The sequence below is a fragment of the Ranitomeya imitator genome, chromosome 4, assembly GCF_032444005.1.
Source record: "Ranitomeya imitator isolate aRanImi1 chromosome 4, aRanImi1.pri, whole genome shotgun sequence".
In the NCBI taxonomy this organism is placed as follows: domain Eukaryota; kingdom Metazoa; phylum Chordata; class Amphibia; order Anura; family Dendrobatidae; genus Ranitomeya; species Ranitomeya imitator.
This window is the reverse complement of record NC_091285.1, coordinates 631,089,644-631,110,718: the sequence shown is the minus strand read 5'-3', so window position 1 is coordinate 631,110,718 and position 21,075 is coordinate 631,089,644. Positions and strand designations below refer to the sequence as shown.

Below are 21,075 nucleotides of genomic sequence, written 5' to 3'. Positions count from 1 at the left end.
ATGAGCTTCGGCCACCGGCATCAGAGGCTTATCTACAGCATTCTATAATGCTGTAGATAAGCCCCGACGTATCCTGAAAGATGAGAAAAAGAGGTTAGATTATACTTACCCAGGGGCGGTCCCGCTGCGGTCTGGGTCCAATGGGCGTCGCGGTCCAGTCCGGGGTCTCCTATCTTCTTCCGATGACGTCCTCCTCTTGTCTTCACGCCGCAGCTCCTGCGCAGGCGTACTTTGTCTGCCCAAAGTACTGCAGTGCACAGGTGCCGGGAAAGGTCAGAGAGGTCCAGCTCATCTTCGATTTTTGGGGTGACATGTTCCCTTTAAGAGATTTAGTTGGGGGTCTTTATTTATTTCAGGGTCTGGACTTGAGTCTGAATTTAGTAGTCTAGGATCTACTTTAATTTAATGAAAACCCAAGATATAAACAAAATAAGCAAATACCCTGTACTAAGTTAAAAAATAGTTATAGTGCATGTAAATAACATAAGATACTTAGTTAACACTATTATGATAAAAAAAAGTGTAAAAGCCATCCCACCACCAATCAGGACAGACGCTAACTCTTGCAGTTCACCACACTGGGTGGCAGCAGATGTCAAAATAGATAGGGGCAGAGCAGGACCGAGAACCGACTGTTCAGACACTTGCCCTTGGAAAGCTATATAAACAAAATGCTCAGCCTAAAAAGGGGAACCATGACCCTGTATGTACAAAGTACAAGAAAGTAAAGTAAAACCAAAGAAATGAGCCGCAGCATATGTTGGTATTAGTGCAATGTGTAGGTTCACTTTCACACTACGGCCATTTAACAGCCAGAACCCAAGATAAAAAAAACAAAATAAACATATACCCTTCAATATGTAAATCAATAAATAGTAATCGCACATGTAAATAACATAGGGTACTTAGTTAACACTATTTCAACACTTGTAGTTCAGCTCAACATGTATCAGAACTGTGGGGTCTCCATCCTGCTCTGCCCCATCTATTTTGATGTCTGCTGACACATTGTGAGGTGCACTGTAAAGGTACCGTCACACTAAGCGACGCTGCAGCGATACCGACAACGATCCGGATCGCTGCAGCGTCGCTGTTTGGTCGCTGGAGAGCTGTCACACAGACCGCTCTCCAGCGACCAACGATGCCGGTAACCAGGGTAAACATCGGGTTACTAAGCGCAGGGCCACGCTTAGTAACCCGATGTTTACCCTGGTTACCATCGTTAAAGTAAAAAAAACAACCACTACATACTTACCTACCGCTGTCTGTCCCCGGCGCTGTGCTTCTCTGCTCTGGCTGTGAGCGCCGGTCAGCCGGAAAGCAGAGCGGTGACGTCACCGCTCTGCTTTCCGGCCGCTGTGCTCACAGCCAGTACAGGAGGAGTGCAGAGAAGCAGAGCGCCGGGGACAGACAGCAGTAGGTAAGTATGTAGTGGTTGTTTTTTTTTACTTTAACGATGGTAACCAGGGTAAACATCGGGTTACTAAGCGCGGCCCTGCGCTTAGTAACCCGATGTTTACCCTGGTTACCAGCGAAGACATCGCTGAATCGGCGTCACACACGCCGATTCAGCGATGTCAGCGGGAGATCCAGCGACGAAACAAAGTTCTGGACTTTCTTCCCCGACCAGCAACATCACAGCAGGGGCCTGATCGCTGCTGCCTGTCACACTGGACGATATCGCTAGCCAGGACGCTGCAACGTCACGGATCGCTAGCGATATCGTCTAGTGTGACGGTACCTTAAGAGTTAGGGTCGGTCCCGATTGTTTACACCTTGTCGTGGTTGGATGGCGTTTAAGCTATTTTGATCAAAATAGTGTTCACTAAGTACCCTATGTTATTTACTTGTACCATTACTATTCACTTATTTATTTACTTACTATGGGGTATTTGCTCATTTTGTTTTTATCTTGGGTTCTGTCCGGTAAATGGCCACAATGTGAACGTGCACCTACACATTGCACTTACACCAACATATGTTCTAGCTGATTTCTTTGGTTTTGCATTAATTTAGAGGTCTAGTCTGGACTCTACATTAATTAAGGGTCTGGTCTGGAGTCTGTTAAATGTATAAGACTGGGTTCTAAATTTATTTAGGGGTCTTGGGTATGTATAGGTTTTTCTGGGGTCTGCATGTATTTAAGACCCTGGCCTGGGGTCTGAATTTATTATAATTGCTTGTGTTGTCTATGGAAATGAAGGCCTAAAGATGTCTCAGCAGGAAACTCTACAGTAATCGGGAGAGGTTGTCAGGGCTGTGTGGGCCTAATGGAGAAGAAAAAAGGAAATAAAGCACTGACAAGACGTTACCTGTGAGTCACTGATTGAATAGTATAGCATGATAGTAGCATAACACAAGAAGGCTGATACTGTCAGTGATAATTGGGCATTGTCAGCAGCCTAGGGGAATAGTAATACCAAGTTGACAATGCTCACTCAGCAAGGTGGCGTTAACTATAGACACAGGGTGGTGGTGGGTAAGGGGGTAAGTTTGGAGAGCAGACTGTGACATACGGTCTATTAAATTTGTCACTGGTTCCTGAATATTATTTTTAGCCATTATATGCGCATAGTATTATGGGAATAACTAATTTTTCAAGACAGGAATTCTAACTACAAACTTGAAGGGATGTGAAAAATTCACTATTACTGCCTCTTTCATGCCCATACCTACTGTGCAGCAGTCTCTCTGAACAGACCATGCATTGACCACAGCAGTTCTACAAACCGGTCATTAAACTGACTCTGGCTCAGAAAACACGACTTCTTGTGTTCTGAATTTATATTTATTTGCATCTTTTAGGCGTGAATACAGTTACAAGATATGAGCAGCGCGCCGGCAATACAAGGGCATAGGTGAAGTGCAGCATTGTGAGGAGGTCACCAGATCATGATGTTGATAATACTGCTGCACCGCAGAGGGTGTAAGATGCGGGCAAGATAAGCGCTCTGTTGTGGAGCTGAAAAAACAAAGATATTTTATTGTACAGAATAGGGGTGGTTAGTTTAAGGGCAAAGTGTGGGGGGACAGTATGCTCAGGGATGAATAGTGTGAGAGGGGCAGCATGGGATGGAGGTATAGTGTAAGGGCACATTATAGAGAGGGAGCAGCATGGGGAAGGTACAGTGTGAGAGCACAGTATTTGGAGCTCAATATGGAGAGGGGTGGTTTAAGAGTACAGTGGGAGGGCACAGTGTTTGGAAGACAATATGTAGAAAGGCAGCTTGGGGGACAGTATGGACACAGGAACCGTATTATGGAGCAGTGTGAAGAAAGGAACAGCATGGAGGGAAATAGTATAAAGCAGACAGCCTGAAGTGGGGACGGTGTGGGGTTCATAGTTCATAACGGGGGACACAGGAACCGTATTATGGAGCAGTGTGAAGAAAGGAACAGCATAGAGGGAAATAGTATAAAGCAGACAGCCTGAAGTGGGGACGGTGTGGGGTTCATAGTTCATAACGGGGGACATTGTAACAGTTATAGTTAATAAGGGGGGCATTGTGACATCACGTAATGATGGTGGTTTGGTACTGTATTGATGTACGGATGCGTTTTATGATGTTGATTCTGTTACTTTTTTCATGTACTGATGATGGTTCTTTTGCTGTATTCATGTACTGATTATTCTTGTGGTGCTGTATTTATGTACAAGTGGTAGTTCTGGTGCAGTGATCCTGTGCTCAAATGAAAGGCCTGTTGAAGCATAATGTAACGTGAAACAGACATTGCTTGCAACATGTTTCATTTACTCCTTGATCACTAATGTGCACTTATTATATGGATTTTCACTAAAAAGAAGATTATATCTACATGTGGTGAGTGCAATCCACTTTCTTCTTTGACATTCATTTGAAATATTGTTTCTACTGCTTATGGGGATAGCACCACCCAATAGTACATTGCAGTGATATTCATGGAAGAATCAGGATTTCCTGACACCGTTCATATTTTCTGGACTTACAGGTAGTGCCAAGTTTTGCTTTGTATTTTGAACTATTTTCATGTTCTCATGACAGTTCTGGTGTTGTATTCATGGGGATTCTGGTGCTGTATTAATGCACTGATGGTGTTCTGGTGCTATATGCAGGCTATAATAGTCTTTATGGTGCTGAATTAATATATTAATGATGGTTCTGGTGCTGTATTTATGTACTGATGTTGGTTACGGGCTTTATTCATGCATTGATAATAGTTCTGCTGCTGTATTCATGTACTGATCAGTTATGGTGCAATATTCAGGTACTAATGGCATTTCTGTTTCTGCATCCATGTACTGATGGTGATTTTGATGCTGTATTCATTTGCTGATGACAGTTCTGGTGAAGTATTTATGTACTGATAATGGTTCTGGTGCTCTATTCATGTACACAGCTCCATGAAAAAAAACATAAAAATGTTACAGGTCTCAAACAATGTCAACAAAAAACAACCCTTTTTTTTACATCTATGCTAGTGAGATTTTGGTGTCCACAACCCTATAGTACGCTCTACAGTTTCCAGTCCTCTGACCACTTATGGTAGATGGTGGCCACCAAGCCAAAATAACACCTTTAAATGAGTTGTCTGAAATCACGGAAAGAAGGGAAAATGCCATAAAAGCTGTAGCATGGTAAACAAAGTATCAGTATCGCTGTTTATGGTCAGGGATAGAGATGACCAAATAGATTCAATGCAAATTGAATTCTTGTTGCGTTTTTAGGAATCCGCTGAACCTGGAAAATTTGAATGTTGCCGCCATTTTACACGTTGTATCAGCCACAAGTGGATTACATGACCTCGGTTTGTAAGAAAGCCATGAAACAGTGAATAAGTTCTACAGATAGTGACAGCTCAGACGTGAAGAACCATTAGGGCTCCCATACACATTAAATCAAAGTTGTCGGAATTTGCCGATATCTACTTGATCGGCAGATGGTGTAATGTGTATAGAGGCGTTGACCGACTGATGGTGGGGAGATGTTGATCGCACACTCCTTCAAATAAGCTGCTGGTGGACGTGTTGGTCTTTGGTGTTCTCAAACAGAACATAGAAGTGTTTGGTAGAACAAGCACACTTGTGTATGGGAGAGTCAGCTGAGACGGCTGTCGGACAAACGATCAGCCCAAAGCATAGATTGGCTTACAGCCAACAGATGTCTATGGCCAGACTTACCATCCATTTACCCCTAGCCTTATATTTTCTTGGTTCCTATTTATTTCTATTGGGTTTAACAAATTGTATTACCCATTTCTATGATTATGACGGTGCATGTTTGTAGTCACCATTGAGCCCAGATCTTAAAGACAGAATGTCAACAACATATAAATTAAAGATGAAGGACTGAACAGCCGCAAACCTCGTAGAAGAGGTTTTCCCTGGGCAGTCATGTGTTCTACTCAATTTCTGCACTGCGATGACCCTGGGCATGCCCAGACGCCATCCATCCTCTGGATCCCTTGGATAGGCTACACCAGGACAATGATGCATGTGGATAGCAGGAGCTTCTCCCATAGGTATGTCAAATAATGAGTGCAGCACAATTATATATTGGATTATATAATGGCTACTGCAGCATCATGACGAGGTGTTTTCATGAATCAAGACGAACAAAGTAGCATCTTGGGTGGAGGTCCTCCCTAGAAGATGGTTCATGTCCTAGTGATAAATCTTCTCATCCTGAAAGCTTCTTTTAATTAATCATTATTTATTATTGTTTTCTATTGCCTTATAATTCATCCCAAAATTATTACACAGTTTAAAACTTCACTTTTCTTTGGAATTTCTTCTTTTCGTTCCGAGTATGATAACAGCAGGACTTGAACGTCAAACTGATTTTTAATTTTTATTGTCACTTACCCCTTGCCGATAACTTCTTGGTATTTATGATCTTCGCTGCGTATTCATGCCCTGTGCAGAGCTTCACGCATCTTCTGACCACTGAGAATGCGCCCCTAGAAATAACAAACAGACGGTTAGAGGCAATAGATCAATAGATCGCTTTTCATTACAACGTCCGAGCATCTATTTAGTGTCTTCAACGGAATATGGCACAATTTGGCCCTTTTTTTTTCAAATTATGTGCAGATTATACCTATGTTAAACATCTGCATAGACATTTGGAGGCACACTATGTACCCTTAGGCCCTGATTCATCTACGCTGGTGATTTTCTCGCCGGCCTTGATGGGGAGGGGGAGTCTCATTTTGGCACAGCTAGAATTAATAGATGTGAAAACTGAAAAAGTCGCAACATTTTTGCACAACTCGGAGTTGCACAAACATTTTGCAATTTTTCGAAGCAATTTACACCAGAATTATGACTAAATTGTTTTAAAAAAATCAAGACCATATTTTTTTTATATGTGCCGTGTTACAATTTTATACAACTTCCCACTTTTACTGATCTGTAATACAACCAGGTACACAGGCTCGGACTGCCCGACCGGGGAACAGGTGAATCCCCCTGTGGGCGGCCGCCCACCATCCTATATGGGCAGTAGTTGGAACAATACACTTGGTTCACTATGTACAGACAAAGGCAAGATCTCATCATACATTTAAAGAGAATTTGCCAGCAGGTTTTCGCTATGTAATCTTGCAGCGCCCCAGAGACCTGGTCGTTGCAGTAATGTCGCTCTGCCACTAAGGGGAGTGATGGTACGTCTGATGGCACTAAAGGAGTTCATCTGACCAGGTATCACCAGCACACATTACACTTCACACTCCGGCCACTAGGGGGAGCAAAAGGTTCTATTTATTAGGCCACTCCTCACACTGGTAAAACTAGGGGTTGGATAGGAAGTTAGGGAGAAGCTGACTGGGTTTTGCCCAGGCAACATCCTGTGGCAGGGGGTGTTGTGGGGGAGACTTCAGAGGGGTCCCTGTCAGGCGTGGGAACCTGGCAGAGACTTAGCGACAAGGACAGATCATTACAGAGCCGCGCCTGCACTACCTTGCGGCGGCATCTAAAGAAAGGACACGAAGCAAAGGATATTGTGGACAATGAGAAACGAGATCAATCACAAAGGAGAGCCAGTAGGAGTCATGCCCCGAGAACGGCAACATCCTACTGAGGCGCATAGCCGGTGTCCGGAACACCGAGGAAGTAACTGACTTTATGCCTTACTTCAAATACCGCAGGACAGTTAATTATAGGTTGGCTGTCTACCATACATCACCTAAGCAGACATAGGGGGCACGCATGGAGAGGGGCATCTCTAGGGTCTTAGAATAGCTCCGAGCCTTCCCGTCAAACGGGTGCGTCCTAGTCATAACAAACTTGGGGGACGGAGAATAGAAAGAACGAGAAAGAACGAGAACAGAAGTTGTGAGGACTATCCCGAATGCTCAGCAGGGAAGCACTACAACACACAGGTGCTAGTGGTAGGCAACGATTTCCACCTGCAAAGGGAACTCTGGATGTGCCTTCGGACTGGCCGGTCTCAGACAGCCCTGTTAAAAGTGCTCTGGATTGAGGATCCTGAAGTCACCAGTAAAGAGGCAAAGAGACTGCAACCCTGTGTCCTCGTTATTGACTGCACCTCACACCATCGCCACCTACACCACTGGGAAGCCCTGGGGACTCACTTCACCTGTGGGAAGGTATACCATCTAGCTGCCATCACATCACCCCAGTGGACCCCGAGCAGCGTCGGTCGACCTGACCGAATACCACAGGTGGCGTCACGAATCCTTAGCTGACTTTCATCATCCCTTTTTAATTGGACGCCCCTTAGCAGGGTCACGGACCGGGTCCAGCCACCGTGACAACCCCAGAACTGAGCCAGAGAGGACCGGTACCGAGTAACCCGCGGCCCTGCGCCCTGGGGGCGCTCCAATCTGACAGTAGCATGTAGGGACAAAGACCCTAATTCCAGCAAATTGTCGCTTAGTTTACTGGGTGCAGAACAAACACAAAAACCAAAAAAAACAGGATTAATGAAAAATAACTTTTAATGGTATATATTACTAAAACTCTAATCATTAAAACATATACAACAGGGATGTGCCTGTATGATCCTAGAGCGACACTAAGCTTTGTCCTACCTGGCAGCGGGGGTTGGCACCCTAAATAACGTCTTTTAGGGTGCCAACCCCCGCTGCCAGGTAGGACAAAGCTTAGTGTCGCTCTAGGATCATACAGGCACATCCCTGTTGTATATGTTTTAATGATTAGAGTTTTAGTAATATATACCATTAAAAGCTATTTTTTATGAATCCTGTTTTTTTTTGGTTTTTGAGCTTCAAAGGGTTTTAGAGTAAATATATATTTTTTGTTGGTTTTCTCTCTTTACTGGGTGCAGGAATCGTCACTATTTCCTCTGGTGTAGCTCTAGCAGTACTCAGAATGCTGAGCCCTGTATAACCCCGCCCACACCACTGATTGGAAGCTTTATGTGTATAACCCCGCCCACACCACTGATTGGCAGCTTTCCGTGTATAACTCCGCCCACACCACTAATTGGAAGCTTTATGTGTATAACCCCGCCCACACCACTGATTGGCAGCTTTCTGTGTATAGCTCCGCCCACACCACCGATTGGCAGCTTTCTGTGTACACTGTATATTGACAAAAAGGTGATATCCGAGTGCAGTTTGATGTTTCACACATACCCATAGACTTCTATGGGCACATGTGATCCGATTCTCCGATGCAATCACAGCATGCCGAATCGGAATGCTGTGAGAAAATAATCACAGATGTGAGCTGCCCCATAGTTTAACATTGGGCCCCGTGCAATCTGATTTTTTATCCGATTGCACTCTTCTGATTTCGTCACAAGTGTGAGTGAGCCCTAAGACTTTCATCAATGTAGCCCGAATGTCATCATATTTTCTCTTATGTGGATAAATGAAAAGTTTCTCGAACTTCTCCTAAGTGAGTATCTGTGAAATTTGGACCGCACTCGCATGTCATCTGAGTATGACCCAATTATTTCATGGACCCCATAGACTTGCATTGAGGATTTTGATCCGACCCTTGGAACAAAATTGGACATGTGTCCAGGGTTTAGCCATGGACCGAAAAATCACGGACATGTGAATGGCCCCATAAACTACCAAAGGTACGAAGGTGATCAGTGAAAAACACAGATAGCACTCATATGCAAAAACCGGACGTGTGAACGAGACCTAAAGCTGGAGTGCTTAGTTGTATCGCAAAATAGGTTTTTTTCTCCTTAAACGAATCAAATCAAATGAACATATTCCCTGCTGTAAGTAAATAAGTAAAGCAATAATGCATATAAATAACATTAGGTACTTAGTAAACATTGTTTTGATCAAAAAAAAGTGTAAAAGCCATCCAACCAAGGTGACCCACAATAGGGATGGTCCTAACCTCTAGTATTAAAACCTTACTATGTGTAAAAGTGACGACAGTGTGAATAAGGGCAGAGCAGGAACAGGTCCCAAATAGTACAGATTATAGGGGAAACCTCACATGATCACTGAGAGGTGCATTTTGAACCAGCCCATCTACGTGACCTATAAGGAGACCTAAGTATACTAGTGATGGGGTCATGCTACTACTTGTGAAAATGTTAAATTACATTATCAATTTGAAGAATAAAATGAACAATAAGAACAAAAGTGCACAAAAATATAAAAGCAAATCCAAAATCCCCCAAAATCCCAACTTGCCTTCCTAAATCTGTTCCCTTCCTTTCATTCTATTCATATGACAAATGAAACTGATAAATTAAAAAACAATATTCTCTACAAGCACCTTGAAATAAAGGTACCATCACATTAAGCGACGCTGCAGCAATATAGACAACGATCCCGATCGCTGCAGCGTCGCTGTGTGGTCGCTGGAGAGCTGTCACACAGACAGCTCTCCAGCGACCAACGATGCCGAAGTCCCCTGGTAACCAGGGTAAACATCGGGTTACTAAGCGCAGGGCCGCGCTTAGTAACCCGATGTTTACCCTGGTTACCATTGTAAATGTAAAAAAAAAACAAACACTACATACTTACATTCCGGTGTCTGTCCCCCGGCCTCAGCTTCCCTGCACTGTCTCAGCGCCGGCCGGCCGTAAAGCAGAGCGGTGATGTCACCGCTGTGCTTTACGGCCGGCCGGCGCTCACAGTCAGTGCGGGAAGCTGACGGCGAGGGGACAGACACCGGAATGTAAGTATGTAGTATTTGTTTTTTTTTACATTTACAATGGTAACCAGGGTAAACATCGGGTTACTAAGCGCGGCCCTGCGCTTAGTAACCCGATGTTTACCCTGGTTACCAGTGAAGACATCGCTGAATCGGCGTCACACATGCCGATTCAGCGATGTCTGCGGGAGATCCAGCGACGAAATAAAGTTCTGGCCTTTCTGGTCCGACCAACGATGTCACAGCAGGATCCTGATCGCTGCTGCCTGTCAAACTGAACAATATCGCTAGCCAGGACGCTGCAACATCACGGATCGCTAGCGATATCGTTGTTAAGTCGCTCAGTGTGAAGGTACCTTAAGTCATTCATCCCTTCCTCTACCTCGTAATCCACTGTGTGGCTGTAAGAGATCTGGCTGCAGCAGGAGCCTCCCCCCATTCTAGCAGAGTGTGTTTTAGGAACTTGCTTCAGACTAATAGACCATGAGGCCAACTATATTTCCTGCTGACTTTTTCATTTTTTTTTTTAAGTTGGTTGTTCTTCTAATAGTGTTTGCATTTGACATTCAGTGGGACGGTATCACAATTCTATCATCCAGTTGTTGGTAGATGGAATAAATCATCTACCTGCAGAGGAGAATTACAGATCAGTCAGAGAGATGAGCGCTAGAAACCAGATGGACATAGCTGCCCCATTACTAAATAAATATTCTTCTGTCAATACCGAGTTACCATGACATGGTAGTCTGAGCTTTGTTGAATCCCAGCTAGGGATGAATAATATCTGTATTTTTTACAATTAGTTCTCATTGTCCTTCTCTTCTCTTTGCAAATTGTCTCTTGAGAGAGGAAGATGACTTGAACTCTAGAGGTACCTTCACACTGAACGATATCGCTAGCGATCCGTGACGTTGCAGTGTCCTGGCTAGCGATATCGTTCAGTTTGACAGGCAGCAGCGATCAGGATCCTGCTGTGCCATCGTTGGTCGGCGCAGAAAGTCCAGAACTTTATTTCGTCGCTGGACCTCCCGCAGACATCGCTGAATCGGCGTGTGTGACACCGATTCAGCGATGTCTTCACTGGTAACCAGGGTAAACATCGGGTTACTAAGCGCAGGGCCGCGCTTAGTAACCCGATGTTTACCCTGGTTACCAGTGTAAATGTAAAAAAAAAAAAAACACTACATACTTACATTCCGGTGTCTGTCCTCTCCGGCGCTCTTCTTCTCTGCGCTGTGTAAGCGCTGGCCGGAAAGCACAGCGGTGACGTCACCGCTGTGCTCTGCTTTCCGGCCGGCGCTTAGTGCAGAGAAGCACAGCGCCGGGGGACAGACACCGGAATGTAAGTATGTAGTGTTTTTTTTTTTTACGTTTACGCTGGTAACCAGGGTAAACATCGGGTTGCTAAGCGCGGCCCTGCACTTAGTAACCCGATGTTACTTCAGCATCGTTGGTCGCTGGAGAGCTGTCTGTGTGACAGCTCTCCAGCGACCACACAGCGACGCTGCAGCGATCGGGATCGTTGTCTAGATCGCTGCAGCGTCGCTTAATGTGACGGTACCTTAGGCCCATCTATTGGGAGTAGCAATCCTAAAAGTCAATATCGACCCTCTAACGAGCCTTGTCACATGACTTAGGATAGAAATGTTACCCCTTAGATCCCTTTCTTCTCTTTCAGACATCATTCTTATCTGCTCTACAGCAATCTATATACACCGTGTTCCAAATTATTATGCAAATTGGATTTAAGTGTCATAAAGATTTAATTGTTTTGTTTTTCGTGGATGGTATTGTGTCTCAGGGCTCAATGGATCACTGAAATCAATCCTAAACATATGTGATAATTAGTTTCCCAGGTGATTCTAATTAAAGGAAAGCTACTTAAAATGATGTTCCACATTATTAAGCAGGCCACAGGTTTCAAGCAATATGGGAAATAAAAAGGATCTCTCTGCTGCTGAAAAGCGTTAAATAGTGCAATGCCTTGGACAAGGTCTGAAAACATTAGATATTTCACAAAAAGAGTGATCATCATACTGTGAAGAGATTTGTGACTGAAACAGAGCACAGACAGAGTTCATGCAGATAAAGGCATAATGAGGAAGTTTTCTGCCAGACAAATTCATTGGATTAAGAGAGCAGCTGCCAAAATACCATTACAAAGCAGAAAAAAGTTATTTGAAGCTGCTGGTGCTTCTGGAGTCCCTCAAACCTCAAGGTGTAGGATCCTTCAAAGGCTTGCTGTGGTGCATAAACCTACTATTCGGCCACCCCAAAACAGTGTTCACAAGCAGAAACGGTTGCAGTGGGCCCAGACATACATGAAGACTAATTTTCAAACAGTCTTGTTTACTGATGAGTATCGAGCAACTCTGGATGGTCCAGATGGATGGAGTAGTGGATGGCCACCATGTCCCAATAAGGCTGCGACGTCAGCAAGGAGGTAAAGAAGTCATGTTTTGGGCCGGAATCATGGGGAAACAGCTGGTAGGGCCCTTTAAGGTTCCTGAAGGTGTGAAAATGACCTCTGCAAAGTATATAGAGTTTCTGACTGACAACTTTCTTCCATGGTATAAAAATAAAAATGTGCCTTCAGGAGCAAAATCATCTTCATGCATGACAACGCCCCATCTCATGCTGCAAAGAATACCTCCGAGTCATTGGCTGCTATGGGCATAAAAGGAGATAAACTCATGGTGTGGCCACCATCTTCCCCTGACCTCAACCGTACAGAGAACCTTTGGAGAATCATCAAGCAAAAGATCTATGAGGGTGGGAGGCAGTTCACATCAAACAGCAGCTCTGGGAGGCTATTCTGACTTCATGCAAAGAAATACAAGCAGAAACTCTCCAAAAACTCACAAGTTCAATGGATGCAAGAATTGTGAAGGTGAAAAAAACGCAAAAAAAACTCGAAAAATAATGAACGTGTGCACATGGCCTTAACAGTTGTCCCACACATATAGGTTGGTCGACCAGTCCCGCTTTATATTCCTATATGTACAGATGACAGCATGTGAGTCAGCAGCTGGGCCCGGCAGTGAAAAGGTTATCACCGGTCACAGGCGTCGGCTGATGAGAGTATTCACCAGCGCCTGTTCAACAAATAAACAAGCTTTGTTTGTGCTGTCGAACCTTAAAAATAACACAGACTTCGTGGAGTACTCCATGTTAGGTGTTTAGTAAAGACCCCGAACTTTACTGTTCGGGGTCGCCCACCCCTATTAGGGAACTTATCTCCTTTCACCAAACAGCACTCAACACGTGGACAGGAGCGACTATGTATCTGGAAGAAATTAGCCATATTTACTACCCATTCAAACCATTGTATGCAGTATGTGAATCTTGGTCAAATGCCAGCGAAAACAGGAGAGTTCACTAAAGATGTCCAAACTCATTAGCTGGCAGATTGATTAACTATTGAACAAACGATCTGGTGAACGATCGTTATGCCGATGCTTCCATACACGTATTGGTTCATATTGGCCAGTATAATTTACAATCTGGCCATACAGTATATGATCAATAACACATAGCTAGAAACAAGCAATCTTTCTGGGAATACTCTTTCAATGAAAGACCGTTTGTGGATAAAAAGATCTTTCCTTTCATTTAACGTAGATCTTTTGCATGACGAAACAATCAAAGATGATCTGCTTCATTTCAGACGTTGACAGTGTGTGATCGGTCATCTAAAACGATCGCTCATCCTTAAGCTTTCAGTGATGAACGATCGTTTTAGTTGAAATCGTCCATTTTTATCTACTAAAATCTAAAGTCTATGAGCTCCTTATTTTGATGAAATTCTGGTGTCTGGTGACCAGGATTTAGGATTATTTAACTTAATTAGTTTTAGCGACCTTGATGGTATTCAGTAACACAATTGTCACCATTTCACTATTTAGGTATGAAGGACAGATACTTCCATCATTGATAAAGGAAAGTTTTTTTTTTGCAGTAATAGTTCATGGAATGTTTTACCATGAAAACTGATAATAAATAAAGCATGTGTGGTAGAGACAGAACCAGTTAGAACTTTTCTTGGAATGTTTCTTGGAATCTGAGTAGAATTTCTAATAATTTCACAGAATCTGATGATTTCCGAGATAACCAAATTATGGTAACTAGAAGCATGGCCAAAAGAGAGAACTTTTGAAAAAATGTTTTGGTATCCTTTGAGCAGTGATCCATGTCCGATTCTAGCTATATTGGTTACTGTGGGCTGAAATTGAAACATATAAATAAGCCTCTTTACCACACCTCCCAACCGTTCCAGTCCCAGCAGAACAATCTGAAATTCAGGGAGGGGAATATCCCGACTTCAACTGTATCTGTAACTAACAAACTAAAGCTGCACTCAGTTAAACACTATAGTATGCAGACATTGAATATATGAAATTGGAATTGCATTATTGTTATAGAAAATAAGTAAAACTGAAGGTACTTAGCGCCAATTCTTGTGAGCCCAACAGCCAAAGACAAGGCGACTGTCACAACTCATTTTGTGGAAGTCGTGACAGCTCTGGTTCTGCTTTAATTTAAACGTCCTGGTTCCGTATCCTCTGCTGTGTGGAGCTTGGAGCAGAAGCTTGAAAGCTAGGACTTTTTGTTCCCTGTTTTTGTCTGTCTCGTGCTTGTCACTACCCCCTTTGATTACTCCATCTGCAGTGGTTAGCCTAGCATCCTTTCCGGCCAGTGCACTAGCCAGGGTATAGTGAGGTGACAGCTAGAGACTAGGCATGGGATGGTGGAGGGGAAAAAGACCCGCATAGGGCGTTAGGGGACCTTAGGGATAGGTACAGGCTTTGTTAGGCGGTGCCCCATCCCTCGTTCCCTATTATTAGGGCCTTCCTCTTCCTTTTTCCATCCCTGTTGTTGGTGTTTGTTGTGCCGTCCGTTGGACCGACCCTTGTGGGTCGTGACATTATCACCAACAGTACCATTCTTCCGGTGTACCTATGACGCAAGCTGAAGCTATTGCTTGCCTGATCCATACCCTCGCGGAAGAGTTAACGGAGCTGCGGTTTCAGGTGGTGCAGCAGTTTGAGCAGGTGTCGGGGTTCTTGATCTTGGCTCAAGTCTAGGCTTAAGTGGAATACAAAATATCTCTCCCTGACAGGTTCTCTGGAGGGAGAGATACATTTATTGTCTTCAAAGAAGCTTGTAAATTATATTTCAGACCTCACCCTCGTTCTTCAGGGAGTGAGGAACAGCGTGTGGGGATTTTAGTCTCCCTTCTCACGAACGCGAAATGAACACGAACACAAATGCGAAACGCACGCTGGGGCTACGGTGTGGACCCTTTTGATTCCATGCAATGGGTAAGAGCTTGGGGGTGGGAATGATTGTTGTATTATGACCTCAGAGCCTCTGAGAAGGGCTAAGTTATTACTTATATGGAATACTCTGCCCCTATGTGTGTCTGCCCAAATATGCACTATGCAATTTATTGTTACTCAGCTATGGTATTATGAGAAGTTCACATTGTTCTATCTGTGCTACTTTAGTTCCTATTGCTCAAATGGTTTGTTATTTTCTGGTTTTCTGATTTCAATTTTTGTATATATTCTTTGTGAACTACTGTACAATAAAATTTATAACTTTTTAACGAATATGGACGTGTACTCCATCTTTTTTGGTATATGGATCATGGTCTAATTGGTAGGACACTGGCAAGACCCATTTCCATTCATGCGATTGACTCTGTCTCTCTCAGCCAGAGGAGTCTCTCCCAAGTCATAGACTCCCAACTCCCATTGGCCTATGCTTTCCCTGGCTGAAGAGACACAATCCGGTCATAGATTGGTGGTCCAGAAAAGTAGTTGGGACCAGTCTTATAAAGACTGTTGCTTGGGAGCTACGGTCTCTGCCGTCCTTCTCGTATCTACTCCCTCTTCTCCGGAGGAGGCAGCTAAGATACTACAAGGGAGTAGAGGCAAGATTCAACCCTCACCACAAGTAAACCCTGAGTCTCGGGGTCCTCTCAGGAGGAGGGATCAGGGGAGGGTGGTGGTTCCCCCTAAATATAGTGAGGGTATGAGTTTGGTGACACGGGGGGACACCTGTTGTCTGTTCCTCAGGGAGATTACAGTCTGTTGACAAACGCACGCATGGAAATAAACGTTCAGGTCCGACCCTGTGTGCGAATGAGTATGTGTGGGTGTCCACTAAAAACATCAAGTGGAAGTACAAATCTGGGACCTGGAGTTCTAGGGTGATCGGGCCATATCAGGTGTTGGCCGTTCTCAGCCATAGGACCTTCCAGTTGGAGTTATCCCCAGTAATGCAGGTACAGAATGTATTCCACAGAGGTTTGTTGCACCTTCAGAGCCTATGTTTTTTCCGTCACCATAAGGCTGCCTTTGTCATAAATGTGAGGATCAGGTGATGGCAGTGGTGAATCCTAGTAGGTTGAGGCGTCCTCAGCGTACATTATTATCTGTGTAGTCTGGGGTTAAAGATCCAAAGGCCCCTCATTGAAAAGGGGGTACTGTCACGACTCATTTTGTGGAAGTTGTGACAGCTCTACCTATGCTTTAATTTAAACGTGGTTTTTCCTTTTGGGCCAGCAAGGTTTAATGCCAGTTTCCTTGCTGATAGCTGCTGTGTAGCTGGTCAGTTGATGTGGGTGGTGACCACTCCCACCATCCTTTAAATAGTCACCTGACGTATCAGCTGACTGCTGGTGGTAGAGTTTTTCTCAGGAGACCAGCTGAGGAGTTGGGAGCTCTCTGGTGTCATCATGTATCAGCTGCTTAAGGTCCTGGTTCCGTATCCTCTGCTGTGTGGAGCTCGCAGCAGAAGCTTGAAAGCTAAGTTTTCTTGTTCCCTGTTTTTGTCTGTCTCGTGCTTGTTTACTCCATCTGCACTGGTGAGGCTAGCATCCTTGCTGGCCAGGGTTTAGTGAGGTGACAAAGGGATTAGGCACGTGACGGCAGCGGGGGGAAAGGACCCGCATAGGGCATTAGGGAAGCTTAGGGATAGGCACAGGCTGTGTTAGGAGGCGCCCCATCACTCGTTCCCTATTTTTAGGGCCATCCTCTCCCTTTTTCTACCCCCGTTGTTGGTGTTTGTTGTGCCGTCTGCTGGACTGACCCTTGTCAGTCGTGACATTATCACCAACCATACCATTCTTCCAGTGTACCTTGGGACCCTAAACCCAACATGATACCTCTCCTGGGCTGAAAGCCTACAATCACATGGACAGGCAGGATGAAGCTCTGTTTAACACCCTCAAAGGCTGATGGGTGGAGTGCTTCGTCATAAGGCATGTGTTACAAATATCAAAACACTGGCCGTCACTCCCAGACAATCAAATGTGAGCCTTGTCGTTGGCTGTTGGGCACATGTGAATTGGCCAATTTATACGCTAAGCACTTTCTTTTTTACTTAGTTTTGATAGCAGTAATGCAATTCCAATTTCATATACTCATTGTCTGCATACTATAGTGTGTGTGTGGCAGTGACCGGTGTCACAGGTAGGGGTCACTGTGTGTTATCCCCAGGATATGCACAGAGGCGTATTGAGGCCTTGGGGGTGCATTGCAGTGACAGGCGTAGCTGTGATTGCAATTGTGAGGCAGTGACCGATACCACAAGTAGGGGTCGCTGTCTGTTCTCCCCAAGATGTGCATGGAGGCCCTGAGAGTGCATTGCAGTCACAGGCATAGCTGTGATTGCAATGCAGACTAAAAATAAGTGTTAGTTTTGGGCATGTTAGTATCCAGGGCAGAGTTGGGAAAACCTGCTCTGATGGATATCGTGTACTGTGTAAAGCTATGAGTAAAGAGACATTAACACTGTGATGCAGTCACCCACGGCAAGAGATCAGAGGTGGACTGGCATGCTTAGTGACTGTAATCCGGAGGTTATGGTTCCCGGCAGCGACCAGGAGGATATTGGGTACTATGTAGTGCTGTGAATTGGACATTAATGCTACATACTTGTATGAATTGGACATTAATGCTGTGAAGTAAACGCATTAAAGAGACTTTGTGTTGGAACTTTGCTAGGTCACTGCCTCATCACTGCATAAGTGTGCTACTGAGGCACCACAAGCGTTAACAGAATGCGGCTTTAATTTGTTAGCTGCCATATAAAGTGGCTCTCTTAGTTTGCACCTGTTCACATTTGATTTTATGTTTAGAAATGACAGTCAGTATTTTGATATTTTAAACTGTATCTGTATCAGAATAACACAGATACAGTTGAACACAATGATGGAGCTCGGAGCCGTCGAATCCCTACTCCACCATTTCGTCCGGTTATAGACTTAAGGATCTACTCATCACGTGACATTATCAGGTCACTTGAGTGGGCAACAGAGACCAGTTCAGTCACAGAGGTGCAGAGATGTGAAAGGACACAGAGGCAAATGAGATGTCTAAGGGCCAATGAATGGGCTTCATACTGTGTGGGGGGGATTGAAGGGTGGTCTGCATCACACTATGTTGGGGGTTTTGGGGCATATCATAATTTAGGGGAAACTCTGCAAACATCATAATATATGGGGGAGGACTATGAGGCATTTTACTATGAGGGGAATTGTGAGGAAATTATGTGTGTGAAGAGATGTGATGGCATCATAATATGGGACGAGTGTAGCAGCATTATACTGAAAGGAGTGAGGGATTGTGGGGGAATTATGTGTGTGTGTGGGGGACCACGGTGGCTCTATACTGAGTAGAAGGCTATAAAGGCATAATACTGTGTGTGGAGGGCACTCTGGAGACATCATACTATGTGTAGATGGAAGACTGGGGGGCATCATACTGTAAGGGGTGGCACTGAGGTCATCATAATGGGTGGGGGTACTTTGGATGACATTATGAGGAGAGCAGTTTAGAAATAAAATTCACCAGGAGCAATATTTTTGGGGATGAGGGAAGTGACTTAGCAAAAAATGAAAATTGACGCAATGCACTACACACATTTTAGTATATATTCCTTTCCTAACTGTTAAAGTTGGGAGGTACACTTTTCATAAAGCACATAGCAGCGTGGAGGGTAAGATAACCGTTATTTTTTTAATGCAATAGGGGGACAATAAAGCTTGCGTACTATATTAAATTGTACTAGTATTTAATTCAAGTTTATCAAAACCCTAATACTATTTTTATACATATTAGCCGATTGTACCTGATCTAATGGTCTGGTATCTCTTAAATAATAAAGGAAACTTTCTTTCTTTTCCCCAATTATTAAGTGAACAAGAAATTGTAAAGTTGATGAGAACTGAATTTAGGAATAGGTTTCAAGCTGATAAAATTAATAACATCTAAATTGATATTTAGCACTTTTACAATATACAAGTGCTTCTCACTAAATTATATCATCAAAAAGTTAATTTATTTCAGTTCTTCAATACAAAAAAAGAAACTCGTATATTACCGTATATTACCGTATATACTCGAGTATAAGCCGAGATTTTCAGCCCAAATTTCTGGGCTGAAAGTGCCCCTCTCGGCTTATACTCGAGTCACGGTCGGCGGCAGGGTCGGCGGGTGAGGGGGAGAGAGGTCTGTCGCATACTCACCTGCTTCCGGCGCTCCTGGTGCTGTCCCTGCCTGTCCCACGGTCTTCGGGTGCCGCAGCTCTTCCACTGTTCAGCGGTCACGTGGTACCACTCATTAAAGTTATGAATATGGACTCCACTCCCATAGGGGTGGAGCCGCATATTCATAACTGTAATGAACGGTGCCAGTGACCGCTGACAGAGGAAGAAGCTGCAGTGCCCGGAGACCATCTGTCCGGTGTTGTGAATTCTGTTTTCGAACTCCCTCCTGTGGTCATGAATGGTACTTCGGCGAGTTCTGTCCATGGACTCCCTCTGGTGGCTGTAAGTGGAGCTGCTGCTTCTGAGGTTCCTTCCACAGGTGACGTAGTTTATTCTTTGGCTGGCTGTTCTATTTAACTCCACTCAGATCGTTACTCCATGCCAGCTATCAATGTTCTTGTACTGGTTCAGTTCACTCTTGGATCTTTCTGGTGACCTGTCTACTCCAGCAGAAGCTAAGTCCCTGCTAGTTATTATTTGTTCATTGTTTCCTTGTCCAGTTGGCTATCATGATTTTGCCTTGCTAGCTGGAAGCTCTGGGATGCAGAGTGGCACCTCCGCACCGTGAATCGGTGCGGAGGTCTTTTTGCACACTCTGCGTGGTCTTTTGTAGTTTTTTGTGCTGACCGCAAAGATACCTTTCCTATCCTCAGTCTGTTTAGTAAGTCTGGCCTCCCTTTGCTGAAACCTGTTTCATTTCTGTGTTCGTGACTTTCATCTTAACTCACAGTCAATATATGTGGGGGGCTGCCTTTTCCTTTGGGGAATTTCTCTGAGGCAAGGTAGGCTTTATTTTCTATCTTTAGGGCTAGTTAGCTCTTAGGCTGTGAAGAGGCGTCTAGGTCGTGTTAGGTACGCTCCACGGCTATTTCTAGTTGTGTGATAGGATTAGGGGTTGCGGTCAGCAGAGCTCCCACTTCCCAGAGCTTGTCCTGTGTGAGTTTAACCATCAGGTCGTTCCGGGTGCTCCTAACCACCAGGTCCATAACAGTACAGCTGGCCCAAAGTATTAATGCATCTCAATAGAGGGATAAGAGAAGTTCTGAGACCATTTTTTTTTCTCTGCAGTGTTTTTTGTCTTTCTTTTCCCCTTAACCTATGGGCTGTGTTTTTACTGTGGTGATTCCACTCATGCTATCTCCGATTGTCCTAAGCGCACCAAGCGGTTCGCTAGGTCTGCCACCATTGGTACGGTACAGTCTAAATTTCTTTTGTCCGTTACTCTGATTTGCTCTCTGTCGTCCTATTCTGTTATGGCATTTGTGGATTCAGGCGCTTCCCTGAATTTGATGGACTTGGAGTTTGCCAGGCGTTGTGGTTTTTTCTTGGAGCCCTTGCAGTATCCTATTCCATTGAGAGGAATTGATGCTACGCCTTTGGCCAAGAATAAGCCTCAGTACTGGACTCAATTGACCATGTGCATGGT

At 44.3% G+C, this 21,075-nt stretch overlaps 1 protein-coding gene across 27 annotated transcripts in view; it reads right to left on the bottom strand.

Annotated features, from left to right (window-relative positions):
- Positions 1-21,075, bottom strand: part of CAMK2B (calcium/calmodulin dependent protein kinase II beta) — a 212,490-nt gene that overhangs the window by 175,508 nt on the left and 15,907 nt on the right. For all 27 annotated transcript variants that reach the window (XM_069766728.1, XM_069766737.1, XM_069766743.1 and 24 more), the window contains one exon: positions 5,843-5,937. In XM_069766728.1, coding sequence (XP_069622829.1) covers positions 5,843-5,937 — 95 coding nt within the window. The remainder of the gene's footprint in view (positions 1-5,842; positions 5,938-21,075) is intronic.